This window comes from Mchenga conophoros, linkage group LG1 (genome assembly GCF_057382185.1).
Source record: "Mchenga conophoros isolate Kocher_MC1m ecotype Shallow Benthic linkage group LG1, M_conophoros_male_GT1.1, whole genome shotgun sequence".
NCBI classification, from domain to species: Eukaryota; Metazoa; Chordata; class Actinopteri; order Cichliformes; family Cichlidae; genus Mchenga; species Mchenga conophoros.
The window spans coordinates 16,508,979-16,523,358 of NC_140526.1; the positions used below are offsets into that span (position 1 = coordinate 16,508,979).

General features: G+C 40.9%; 1 protein-coding gene across 1 annotated transcript; it reads left to right on the forward strand.

Annotated features, from left to right (window-relative positions):
• The first annotated feature begins 3,974 nt into the window (after positions 1–3,974).
• ddx21 (DEAD (Asp-Glu-Ala-Asp) box helicase 21) lies at positions 3,975–13,370 on the forward strand. Its single transcript, XM_085268016.1, has 16 exons — positions 3,975–4,184; positions 5,594–5,836; positions 6,002–6,130; positions 6,230–6,305; positions 6,659–6,837; positions 6,930–7,047; positions 7,549–7,734; positions 8,065–8,210; positions 8,558–8,707; positions 8,810–8,971; positions 9,862–9,981; positions 10,282–10,355; positions 10,616–10,775; positions 11,050–11,184; positions 11,699–11,743; positions 11,885–13,370. The coding sequence occupies exons 1-16, from the start codon at positions 3,975–3,977 to the stop codon at positions 12,149–12,151; spliced, it is 2,400 nt and encodes a 799-aa protein (XP_085124142.1). The 3' UTR covers positions 12,152–13,370.
• The last annotated feature ends 1,010 nt before the right edge of the window (positions 13,371–14,380 follow it).

The window sequence follows — 14,380 nt, forward strand, 5'->3', positions numbered from 1 at the left end:
CTGATGGTCCAGAAGTCAATTTAAATATTTAACTGAGCGCACTGTGAGACCAAGAGAGGATATATAAAGGCCTTCTGCATCTGATTTTCTAGAACATTAAAAACTGCCTCTGTAAAACTGGGTATCTCTGCCAGTGGACTCTTGACTGGATCCTGTAGTTTCTGGCAACACGATACTGGTGTAGTGAAAATTTCTCTGATAAAGAATTGACAAATAAGTGCTTGTCTTTCACCATTTTATTCATCACACTTGTAAGAGGTCACAATTAATCTTCAAAAATGGCCTCTTCTCTCTATTGTAATTGTTCATACAAAGCAAAGTGACAAATGACTGGCAAGCAATGCAAATCAAAGTGTAAATTACTGCTGCTTTTTCTGCTTCAGAACCACGGAAGGTCCTTCTGTTTATATAATCTCCACATGATTACTCCGGTTTCTCCTTCCAGTGCAAGAACACACAGTGGGTTAACCCTGCATACCAGGACACAGGATATTCTCCCAGTAGGGATAAAAAAAAGCTGTACAAAATGTTAAAATATATCTTTTGAAAATGTAAACATTTGTTAGACAAACATGCAATCTGTGAACAGTATACTAGCATCTTAAAATCTGCTTGGAATAAGGTGATTACTCTGTGTGAAACAGTCTGTACCATAATACTGATCAAAAAGATGGCTATATTTAAATAAACTGAAAGTTGAAGACAAAAAATGACTTATACTTGCTTCACTGTTGTAACAACCAAGTTTTTGTCTTTTTTTTTATGTCAACCTCAGCAAAGAAGTTTTATTTTCCACTGAGATATCCATATTTATTTAGCTCTTCAAAACAGTGGAGCTGAATAATGATCTTGAGGATTTGATTTTTGTAGTTCCTCTTCACAAAACTGGTCTTTGAACACAGCAGGCCCATATGTGCGGGTAGTGTGCATTTTTGAGCGCCACAGTTTTCTTTTCCTAAGGAGCCTAATTATTAATTCTCCTTCACATCTTTCCTTCAATTTATAATTATTTTCATTTTCATTATTTTCTTTGCCCAGGAGTAGCAATCTCTCAATGACAAAGTTGTCATGTCCTAAAAAACCCCCTGTTTTATTGTCTGTTTTACCCTAAACAGGATCATAACTTGCACATGCTCCACTTAAGAAGACTTTAACTATAGTTAAACTGAAGTTATAGCCGAAGGTAGAAGTTATTACTTTATTACTTTATAAAAACCGTCTTGGCTTTTGCAACCAGGGCTGTCACCTCCTGCTTGCTGTTAAATAAATTCAGCATTTGCAAAAAATAAGACTTCACTTTCCAAACCCAATTTTATAATAAATATTGTTTGTAGAGGCGACAAAACGAGGGATTGGCTTTACAGAACATACATGAATGTTGTAGTAAAACAAAATGAGCTGCATTGGATCATTATGTGACAAGTCCTTTAACCTGTTTACTTGTTATCAGCCATTAACCCTTTCACGCATAGTGGTCACTACAGTGGACAGCTATTCAAAGGATGTTTTCTTGCATTTGTGTCAGTGTTGATGGTATACTTGGACATAAACCACTACACTGGACACTGATGTGTAACTCCATACCCTGCCACCCACTGGTTATTTAATATTACTATAGATGTATGACGTGTTTCATTGCAATTATTGTTATTTAACCCCATCATGCATGAATTATGACAACCTCAATCAGTATTTTTATTCATCTTTTCATGCCTAAAGACGAATAAAAATACTGATAGGCTTAATAGACAGTGTACAATGTGAAACTACTACAGACTCTATATGAAGTATGTTGATGTGGTTGTGATTAAATTCAATTAAATACTGTTAGGGCTGTTTGGCTACTTTTTTCACCATTTCAGTTACTTGATTCTAAGGACAAGATCAGAGAGGCTAAGGACAATTACAGGAGGAAGCTGGAGTGGAAACTCCAGCAGAACAGCATGAGAGAGGTGTGGAGGGGCATGAAGACCATCACTGGATTCAGGCCAACCAACAGCAGGGGAGCTGAGGGAGGTGAGAATAGAGCCGACGAGTTGAATCTGTTTTTCAATAGATTCGACACCACAGTGTCTGCTCCCACCCCCACAACCTCACCTGCAGTCAGCCTGGAATCCAGAGCCACACCACTGTGCCAGCCTCTCTCTTCACATGTTGCCTCCTGTGAGATTCCTGACACCCCTCCCCCACCCATCACCTTCACTCAATACCAGGTTGAGATGCAAATGAGGAGACTTCACTCAGGCAAGTCTGCTGGACCAGACGGAGTGAGTCCCCTCGTCCTCAAGGCCTGTGCCCCCCAGCTGTGTGGAGTCTTTCATAAACTGTTTATGCTGAGTCTGAGTCTGCAGAGGGTCCCGGTGATGTGGAAGACATCATGCCTCGTCCCTGTACCAAAGACGCCCCGTCCCAGTGGCCCCCAGGATTACAGGCCCGTGGCACTGACCTCCCACATCATGAAGACCCTGGAAAGGCTCATCCTGGACCAGCTGCGACCCATAGTAAGACCACATCTGGATCCCCTTCAGTTCGCTTATCAGCCTCGTCTCGGAACAGAGGACGCCATCATCTACCTGCTCAATCGTGTCTACACCCATCTGGACCAGCCGGCGAGCACTGTGAGGGTCATGTTTTTTGACTTTTCCAGTGCTTTCAACACCATCAGGCCGACCCTCCTGGGTGATAAGTTAGCAGCGATGCAGGTGGATGCTTCTCTGGTGTCCTGGATTGTTGATTACCTGACAGGAAGACCACAATATGTACGTCTCCCACAGTGTGTGTCTGACAAGGTGATTAGCAACACAGGGGCACCACAGGGGACTGTCCTCTCCCCCTTCCTCTTCACCCTCTACACCACAGACTTCAGCCACTGCACAGAGACCTGCCATCTTCAGAAGTTTTCTGATGACTCTGCGGTGGTTGGATGCATCAGCAGGGATGATGAGACAGAGTACCGGGCTGTGGTCGACTCCTTTGTCACGTGGTGTGAGCAGAATCATCTGCAGCTCAACGTGGCAAAGACCAAGGAACTGATCGTGGACTTCAGGAAGACCAGGAAACACTTGACCCCTGTTTCAATCCAGGGGGTCAGTGTTGACATTGTGGAGGACTATAAATACCTTGGAGTACACATTGACAATAAACTGGACTGGGCTAAAAACACCACAGCACTTTACAGGAAGGGCCAGAGTCGTCTCTATTTTTTGAGGCGACTGAGGTCCTTCAACATCTGCCAGAAAATGCTGAGGATTTTCTATGAGTCTGTGGTGGCCAGTACGATCCTCTATGCTGTTGCATGCTGGGGGAGCAGGCTGAGGGTCGCAGATGCCAACAGACTTAATAAACTGATCCGTAAGGCCAGCAATGTTGTGGGGATGGAGCTGGACTCCCTCAAGGTGGTGTCGGAGAGGCGGATGCTGTCCAAGATAAAGACAATGTTGGATAACACCTCCCACCCACTCCATGACATGTTGGTCAGTCACAGGAGCTCGTTCAGTGAGAGACTGAGATTACCGAAAAGCACCACTGAACGACACAGGAAATCATTCCTGCCTGTGGCCATCTCCCTGTACAACGCATCCACTTAACACACTGTTTGCTGCTACAGCTACACATGTTTCTTTTCCAAATATTTATTTATAAGTGACTTATGTATGTATGTATGTATATATATGTATATATTGTACTATTCTTAGTTAGTGTATTGTCTGTCTTGTCTTAATGTTGGTTTAAAGTGGAGCACTGTAACAAAAAATAATTTCCCCCAGGGATCAATAAAGTATTCTGATTCTGATTCTGATTCTAAGATTTGTTTTCCCTCTTGAGATCCGAAAATATTTTTTACCTAACATTTGATTTTGTTTTCATTGTTATAATTCGTTGTGATTTTGCTGTAATTATTTCACGTTCGTAAGAAAATTGTTACCAATATTCTTTCTTGTCTTTTGCTTATCCGGAGACTGGATATAGTGTCTATGAGGTCTATTTCTGTACCCGGATCGCGAACACGCGTCGTTGCGCCGCCCTGCGCGTTCCTTTCCGTCCGCGTGCCCGTGGGTTTTACCTGTGTCTACGCTGAGGGTTTCCAACAGGGAAGAGAAATGCCATCAAAGATCATATTTGAAACTGAGGATCAAGCAATGGACGAAGAAGTAGACACTGTCTTGGAAACTAAAACCCTAAAGGTGAGCAAAGCAGGTCGTCTCGACCTGGAAAGAAAGAAAAATGGTTTTACTCGCGGCTCGGCTCCTCCATGTTTTGGCAGCATGTGGCTGAACATGCTAACTAGCTAACCAGACAGCTAACTCTACTTAACTGTTAGGAAAACTGAGAGAGATAAGATAACAGTGTGTAGCGAACTTAGCAGTGACGTATTTTTGCGCTCATGTCCCGTGCTGTTTAAAACTTAAATTTTGTAATGAAGCGGAAGAGCAGCAACGTGGTCCGATGGTGAGCTAAGTTAATGTTAGCACACAATGCGAGTGTTAGCCATTTAACTAAGCTAAGAGAAGATCACGTGGCATGCCCATGTGTCTGAGAGTTGATCGTGTGGTCTGACGAAACTGTTTACATTGGAGTATACATCCGCGCTGTAAACACGAACTAAGTTTTGTTTACTTTATAGCCAGACGTTCTAAAAAAAAAACCCCAAACAAATACTACGTAAAACAGTAAACAACACTTTACTTATAACTATAGGTGCTGCCGAATATCACTTTGGTATGCTAAATACACTAAATTCGCTAAAGTTTGTATGGCCGCCTAGAATTAAGTTTTGTCAGACTTACAAGGTGGATGGCTGATTAGTGTTCGTATTGTCAACCTCAGGTCAGGATTAATAAATCAACCGTTTAAACTGGGAAACACAGTTTGGCTGGTTCTTTGGTCGAAATGATTTATTATAAGTTTGTTCGGCTAATGTTATCTGCGGGTGGCAGTGCAGGAGAGGAGCCGTCTTATTAGCAGCGGGCTCATGTCTGGTTATTAAAGTAGTATTCCTTTTTTTATTTTTTATTTCATTAAGTCATTAATTTATTCAATAAAATGTCAATATTTGGGGTCAGTCACCACGCAGATATCCATATAGAAGTGTTTTGTCTTTTGTTTAATGTGTTTTCAACGTCACTCATTTTTATAAGTGGCTTCATAGTCCAGTGGTTTACATTAAGCAAAATATTCCTGTTATGATGCAGGGAGGAGACACTAGTTATTTTGGTGTTGTCAGGAAGAGCATCCAGCGTAAAAATCAGCCAGACATGCAGAGCTGCCCACTGAGGTGGACCCTACTGAATAAGAGAGCAGCTGGAAGTAGCTTCAGACCACTTTAATGCCAAAAACCACCCAAATAACTGTAGTCTTTGAATATTTTGCCAGCAGAAAGGTTGTGTGATACAGCAGATGCACATTAACCACTGCAATATCTAAATGACGTTTTTGCTGATAGTAGGACAAAAAGCACAACATTAGCCAACAATGTGTGGAGGAACTGAACTGAACACTTTTAAACTTTGAGTAGCTACAGAGTCCTTGGGGTTCCTGAATTTCTTACTGTTTTGTGTCTTAAAATGAAATTAAAAAAAAATAAAAAAAATAGAACAAGACCAAAGAGGGCAAGAAGCTGAAGAAGCAGCAGCAGCAGCAGCTGGAAGAGCAGGAGGATCCAGATTGCGAGCCTCCTGCACCCAAAAAGAAAAAGAAAAAAGACAAGCTTGCGGCAGACCAAGTGAACGAAGACCTCGATGAGGCCACTGATATGAATATGAATGGCAACAGCAATGGTGTTGAAACATCAAAGAAGAAGACTAAGAAGAGCACTGAAGAACAGACAGACACAGAGGTCAGTGTTGATTGTCCTTAGCCAAAGGTCTAATTTTGGAACTAATGGACAGTTTATGGGCATATTAATACATCCTGTTTATATTAGGGGAATATAATAATTTTGCCTATAAAGTGATCTCTGTAATATTTGTAATATTTGATCCACTTCTTTTCATGGGATTAGAAAATCAAGAAGAAGCAAAAGAAGGCAACTGCAGAGGCAGCAACCAATGGACATTCCACCCCAAACACCCCGGTTCAGACACCATCCCAGTCGAGCGAAGATTCGGCCAGTGACAGCGAAAAAGAAACGGTAAGATCTGCAGAGAGAATGTCTTTTGCTTTTCCCAGCACATCTTCTGGCTTCAGTTACAGGTTTTAAAAACAAAACTGACTTTGTTTTCTTGTTTAGGAAGAGACACCAGAGCAGAAGGAAGGTGCATTCTCCAACTTTAGGATCTCTAAAGTCACTATTGACAAACTGAAAGGTAATGTCAGAACTTTCTACCCTATTTTCATTAATTTATTTTTAATTCTATTTATTTTTATACAGTGCCTCAGAATTAGAAGGTCACTGGCACATGCAAAGTTCTTGACATGCTTGGTGCGTCATAGTTTTGGGTAGTCATGTTGTTAAGTCTGACTTCAGCTTTTTATGTAATGAAGAATTACAGAATTTATTTGAATATTTATAGACTTCTGCAAGCTTTCTAGGGCTAATCTAACATGGGCATAGGAGTTGTTGAAGTGCTTCGAGGTTTGCTAAATAATTAACTAATAACTAATTACCATTGATTCTCTTTCTTTCTCTGTGTTCCACACTATTACTGTCCCTTTTTAGCCCGAGGAGTCTCTTATCTGTTTGACATTCAGGTAAAGACATTTAATCATGTCTATGATGGAGAGGACGTAATTGCCCAAGCCCGAACAGGAACAGGAAAGACTTTCTCCTTTGCTATCCCTTTGGTGGAGAAGCTCCAGAAGGATTCAGTGGACATGGCCAGAGGCCGTCCTCCCAAGGTACACGCCCATACACAGCAGAGGTAGTGAATATTTATGGACGCTGTGATTCTGTGTGACTGAGTATTTATTTATTTATTTTTTAACTATAGGTTCTGGTGTTGACTCCAACCAGAGAGTTGGCTATCCAGGTTGCTAAAGACTTCAAAGACATCGCTAAGCGCGTATCTATCGCCTGTTTCTATGGAGGCAGCTCCTACAACCCACAGAGTATGTCACATACAACAACACAGTTTTCTTTAAGTCAAATAGTTTTGGATGTTCCAGTTAGAAAAGAGGGATGTTATACATGTATTACACATTTTAATTTAGCAAAAATTGTGGTTCTATCCACCTTTTTTGCTTGAATGCCTCAAATGCACTACTTTTAACCTTTTGACTGCAGTAATTCAGGGCAGACACAAGGTGGCAGGACTGTATACTGGAACAGCGCATGGGCTTTTTTTTTTTTTTTTGTAGTGTATGATTCATGGGATTTGCAAATTAACTTAATAACTGGGATTGCTTCAATCATGACTTCAGTTTCAGTGACTGTAAAATGTCGATGATAATCAGGGTAACTGAGACCATTCCTTCACTGCTGTTTTTTCTAGAAATAGATTCTTAAGTAGATGTCAGAATATTTTTAAATGCAGTTTCTGTTTGCTGTTTTCAGCTTGCTTTATATATTGTTATGAAATAAAACTCTTTTTATTAACCTTTTCCTTCCAGTTGATGCTATCCGTAATGGTATTGATATATTAGTTGGAACCCCCGGTCGCATCAAGGACCACATCCAGAACAATAAACTCAACCTCACCAAAGTCAAACATGTTGTTTTGGATGAAGTGGACCAAATGTTGGACATGGGCTTTGCAGAACAGGTCGAAGAGATTTTGGGTTCATCGTATAAGAAAGGTAAAGTTCAATCTCTGGGTTTGTATGTTGAAATATGTATATAGGCCAAAATGAGCTGATAGTGTTTTAGTTTGTTTATCAAACTGCCAAAACGTCTGCCTTTGTAGAGGTGCTCACACTTCCTGATGATCAGTTAATCCAGTGTGAATGTGATTAGCAGCACCTTGCTGCTATTTAGCCTCTTATCTGCTAGGGTGCAAGGGTGTACTTAGTTTCTCACAGGACTGCATAGAGTCCTTTCCTTTTTACACGACTGTTTACTGAAGTAGTAATTGTTTTAGTTTGGTTATATATGTAAATTTTAATGTCGTGCACATCTCTCCTGTTTAGACGCCGACACCAACCCACAGACTCTCTTGTTTTCGGCTACCTGCCCACCTTGGGTGTATGAAGTGGCAAAGAAATACATGAGACCCAACTGCAAACATATTGACCTGATTGGCAAGAAAACTCAGAAAGCTGCGACAACTGTGGAAGTAAGTGTGTTTGTGTGGGAGGGAGACGTAGAGGCTGAGACTGGTGCAATTTAACAAGCGTTACAGCAGTCTTGGGTCTTTGGTTTACATTGCTTAGAGATGCTTGCATGCAGGGCCAGTTAAAGTAACGGACTGTAAAATGAGCTCGCATACATCTCCACCAGGAAAACCCAGCAAGTTCATTTGCAGTAAAAATTGCTGTATTTATCATCATCCACTTCAGTGAAGTTGTAATAAAGTACAAGTTTTTAGCCTGCCAGTTGGATTAATGAAAATCTCTCTCCTCTCACGCCCCGCTTTCCCCCGCCCTGGTGAATCATTTGTCTCTGTTTCTTTTTCTACTGTAGCATCTAGCCATAACATGTCACTGGTCACAGCGTGCGGCAGTGATAGGCGACGTGATTCAGGTGTACAGTGGCAGCCATGGGAGAACCATTGTCTTCTGTGAGACAAAGAAAGAGGCCAATGAGCTTTCCATGAATGCATCCATCAAACAGGTAGATGCACATACTTGCATGGTGCACATTTAACAGACTGATGTGTTGCACATTAAATTGGTAAAATCCTCAGTAATTTTCTTTTTTTTTTTTTTTTTTAAGAGCACCCAGTCTCTTCATGGTGATATCCCCCAGAAGCAGAGAGAGATGACGCTGAAGGGATTTAGGAACGGCGCCTTTGAGGTTCTGGTTGCCACTAATGTTGCAGCCCGTGGATTAGATATCCCTGAAGTTGACCTGGTGGTCCAGTGTTCTCCACCCAAGGTGAGAAGAGTTTCCAGTTATCTATAAGAATTCCTTAATTATGCCTTTTTATATTTATTTATTTGTTTAAATATTGTAAGAGTGTTGATTTTATACTTGTGAAGATGATGGATGAAAATGAGTGATTAAGTTGCGGTGCATGGATGTTACCTGCACACTTTCACACGATTATACACAACAAGATCACTGGGAGAGCGCATCTGCCCCAGAACGGCAAAGGTGCTGCTAACACTTTGGTGTTTTTATAATGTTTTATTACAACTTGCCGAAGTCAGCCTGATTTTTATAACGACACGCTGATGTCTGACCTTTGACCTATGACCTTGAAGCATTCCATACTAAAGTGGTGTATTTTGTTCTTCTCCGTTGTTCATATTCTTTATTATGGATCTGTACACGTGGAGTAGAATTGGAAAAAAGCTTTGGGTCCTATAAGCTGTTTAAGATATATATGATTGCTATACACACACAGAGATATGTAGTGTGATTTTTTTTCTTTTTCTTTTTTTTCCCTTTTTTTGTGAAACTTTAATAACTAATTCAAATTAATTTTTGTCAAGGTTGATCTAGGTACTCGTGTCCTCCAAACCCATTTCTATTTGTATATAGTTTATATAATTTGACGACTCAATAAAAATAACAGTTTTGTAGATTTTTCACATTTGGTATGACTTTGACCAGATTTTCACTAAAATAAATTCTGCTCCAGCTGTTATTGGTACCTAACATCACATAAAATCTGAACAGGATATCTTGGAAACAGCAGATGCTACACTGCTAACAAACAAACAGACCTGACATATTCCATGCCTTCAAGGGAGAAATGTTGTAAAATGATGAAGCCTCAAATCTTTACTTTGTCTGAAGTTTTTTTTTGTGTTTATTCTCAGGATGTGGAGTCATACATCCATCGTTCAGGACGTACAGGGCGTGCAGGCAGGACTGGAGTCTGCATCTGCTTCTATCAAAGAAAAGAAGAGGACCAGTTGCGCTACGTAGAAAACAAAGCAGTAGGTATCTTTTGAAATGCTCACTTGGGCAAACAGGAGTGCCGGGCTTACCTTTTTGTTTTTTAAAAAAAGAAGCTGTAAAAAAATCAGAAAAAAGAACACAATCAGTCCTACTCAGTCTTTTCTCTTTACGTGTGAGAAGGAAATGGATAAGATCCAAAGGGAAAAGAACAGAAAGGTAGAGGAGGAGGGTGTTTAAGAGGCACCGGCTAAATAAAGGCGCTTTTTACACAATCTGTGACAATGAGGCCTTCCTATGTGACTGTTAAACTAACCATTTTTTATTTGCTCTTATTTCAGGGCATCACATTCAGGCGAGTTGGCGTTCCCACTGCCAACGATATTATTAAGTCATCAAGCAAGGATGCTGTCAGGTAGGTAATTAAGGGGAGTGAGAGCCAAGGGCAAGCAATTATATTTTGTTACAGGAGTATGAAATAGTTTTAATTGTTTACTATTTGAAAGCTTGTATTCAGTCGGCCACAAGGTGTTATTAATAATCAAGGGCGATGCTTTAGTACTGGCAGCTTGGTGGTCCCACGAAGCCTCTGCCTTAATCATGACACTACTGAATGTGAAAAATCTTTCCTGACTGCGAGAGTTTGATTGTTGACTTTTCCTATACTGTGTCCAGGTTTCTGGATTCTGTTCCAGTCGCGGCTATCGGGTACTTCAGAGCATCAGCTGAGAAGCTGATTGAGGAGAGAGGAGCAGTTGATGCACTGGCTGCTGCCCTGGCCCACATTTCTGGAGCCACAAGTCTAGAGCAGAGGTCACTGCTCAACTCTGATGCTGTAAGTTATTTATGCATGCGTACAGAACTCGCTATTATGTCGTACTAGGCACCGTTCACCCTCGCATACAGCTTTCCTAGACGATAGATTTGTGTCTGCCCTTTGTTTTAAAGCCCGTGGGCGTTCTCATGCAGGCCTAACATGTTGCCCCTGCCCACCCACTAAGTATAGTGCTTGTCCTCCATCTAGTTAGAAATGCGCTGTGCCTTTAGGTGATGTATAACTGTAATTCTGCCTAATGTGTTGTTTCTGTTTTGTTTTTGTTTTTTTGCAGGGTTTCAGCACAATGCAGTTGGTGTGTTCCCAGGAGATGCATAATCTGGGTTACGCCTGGAGAACCATCAAAGAGCAGCTAGGAGAGGAGATTGAGAACCACATTCACAGAATGACCTTCCTCAAAGGCAGAACAGTATGTATACACACTCAATATGTAGATATGTGAGCTGTGGCTAGTGTATACATAGATGCTAGACCTTTGTAAAATAATGGGTATCTGTGTGAGAGGGGGAGAGGTTGTATGTTGATGGATGTCTGCGTGTGTACAGTTACAAAGGACTGGGCTCAGCGACTGTTCTACTTTCTTATAAATTGTACATTCTTGCAAAATAGTGAAAAAACCACACCCCAGCGTGCCACATGAATGATAGCAAATGGAAGTGTGAATTGGAAACTCACTGGTAAATGAAAATGCAAATTAAGAGAAGTAGTGAGTAAAATGTCTTTTTTTTTTTTTTTTTTTTTATAATGTATTGTCCTGTTGTATGGGAATTGAGTCTCTCTGGTCGCACAATAAGCACAAAGCTAATTATCCACAGCATGTAAACAGAGAGACATCTGTTAGTATGAGTGAACATATGTGACCATGTCTGTTTGACACAGACATTGAAAAACTCGCCATCTCATGCTTATTGTTTTTCTAACAGGGAGTTTGTTTTGACGTCCCAGCTGATAAAGTCAAGGAGATTCAGGTGGGAACAACAATAACCCCAACATCTGTTCAACATATGTAGTTGACTTCTTGTAAATGTGAAAAAAAGTGAAAATATATATTTCAACAGACTGGCAGTCCTGTTTGAAATCCTTTGTCTCCAAACTTGTTCTTCCATTAGGAAACATGGCAGGACGGTCGCCGTTGGCAGCTCACTGTGGCCACAGAGCTGCCAGAGCTGGAGGAGAAGCAGTTCAGTAACCGTGGTGACAGAGGCTTTGGCAGTGGTAACCGTGGTGACAGAGGAGGGTTCAGAGGCGGCAGGGGAAGGAGTTTCGGTGGAAACGGTGGCCGTGGCAACGGGTTCCGGAACGGCGGAAGCGGCGGCGGCTACGGCAACAACAGAGGGGGACACAAACGCACATTCAACCAAGCGTTTGATTACTAAAGTACTAATGTGTGGACTGATAGGACAGACTGTCACTCAGCTGGGCTGGCAGTGGTTCTTATTGGCTGGCTGGTCAACATTCTCCATCATTAAACAAGTTTAATTGTGTAATTTCATATAGAATTAATTGAATTACAGAGTTTGAGACATAATTTTAACAAAACGTGCTATCGGAAGAGTAATACTAAAGGTGCAGTTTACCGTAAAGCTCGATATTTATTTCCTCTGGTCTGTTGTGCATGTCATCCATCTAGATTTTTTATTTTTTTGGCTCATCTGCACAGGTTTGGAGGCATGTGTAGCAGAAATGTTTGCCTTCTCTTTAATATAATGTGACTAAATTTCATTTAATCTGGGCTGCTGTTTAATGTAGGTAGTGTTTTGTTTTTTGTTTTTTAGTTCAGATTTTTTTAAAAACCCATTTAGGACAGCACACGTGTCTTTTAGTCCCGTTATATTCAAGAAAAGACGGACATCTTTACACCACACATCTCCAGAGTTGGGCAAATCCCACCAAAATATTCCAGATGGATACATAACTCTGCAGGACAGAGGAGATTTTTTTTTGGGGGGGGGTGAGATGTTACTTTAATTTACAGATAGTTATCTAAAAATGGTTTAAAATGAAAATCTGTGTACCGTACCATATATACAAAACTAAGACTGGCAGCCATTTTTGCGATGCCTGATGTGCATTTCTTTAAGGTGGCACTTTAGCTGAAACTTTTGGAATGACATTGCAACTAAATAAACAAGCACCAAATGTAATTACTGGTTATATAACCTATATTGAAATCTTGGCAATATTCAATAACATGACCTAAAGTTGGAAAATGTCATCTATTGGGTTTTAGGTAAAGTGTTCATTTTTATGGGTGTTTGGGGAACATTGGCAGCAGTCACACTTAAGGCTTTTGTCCAAAATGGAAGATGCACAATCTTGTTCACGTCACATTTGATGTACGAGTGCTATCAAACCTGTTCAGTATGTTGCACTGTCACGTTTGAGATGGTTCTACTCTGCACCCGCAGAGAACAGCGATGGTGTTGACCTTTACAAATGTGCTCAGTGTCAGATTGCTGCCTTACCCTCAGCTGAAACCTCTCTCCCCAAAAATATGTTGGATGATTGCTTTGCAATCGCCTCTATTTAATAACTTTTGTCTACTGCTTCCATTCATTTGAATGAAATGACTTCTTCATTAAAAAGGTCAAGTCATGTTGTGTTTATTCCTTCCAAAGGGGTAAAATAAGTACGTAACATGCTTATGAAATAGTTTAAGGCATTCGTCTTCTGTCAGAATCAGACTGGCAATAAACTACACTCACTGAGCACTTCAATAGTAAAGTATCTAATTAACTAGTGGTAAGAAGGCATCTCAGTGCATTTAGGCACGTAGAAATTTTCAAGATGACCCGTTGAAGTTTAAACTGGGCATGAGAATGGAGATTCAAATAAGTTTGAATGTGGTGTGGTTTTTGATGCTAAACAAGCTGGTTTGAGTATTTCAGAAACTGCTAATCTACTGGTGTCTTTTCCACACAATCATCTCTGATTTGCAGAGAATGGTCTGAAAAAGAGTAAAATATCCAGTGAGTTCTACAATTGAAAATGCCTTGTTGATGCTAGGTCAGAGAGAAATGGTCCCAAACTGCCCAGAGTTGATAGGAAGGCAGCAGTGACTGTAATAACCACCCCGATAGCCACTCCTATCACAATGGCCAGAATTCGCACAGAATAACCAAAACTGGGCAACAAAAGCTTGAAAGACTGATGAGTCTTGATTTCTGATGCATCATTTAGCGTAAACGGTTTGAAAACATGGATCCATCTTAGTTTGTATAAACAGTTCAGGCTATGGGTGGTGGTGTAATGGTCTAGGTCAGTGGTTCTTAACCTGGGTTCGATTGAACCCTAGGGGTTCGGTGAGTCGGTCTCAGGGGTTCGGCAGAGCCTTCGCCATGACATGCATGGCTCATTTTGTGCACCAGTAAAAAAATCACATTTTATTTTTCACTAAAGAGGGGTTCAGTGAATGCGCATATGAAGCTGGTGGGGTTCGGTACCTCCAACAAGGTTAAGAACCACTGGTCTAGGTGATGTTTTTTTTGGCATGCGTTGGACCGCCAAGTGAGCAACATTTAAATGCTGCAACCTACCTCTGTTCCTTTGTGACCACGGCAGCAGGAAAATGCACCACGCAAAGCTCAAATAATCTCAATATGGCC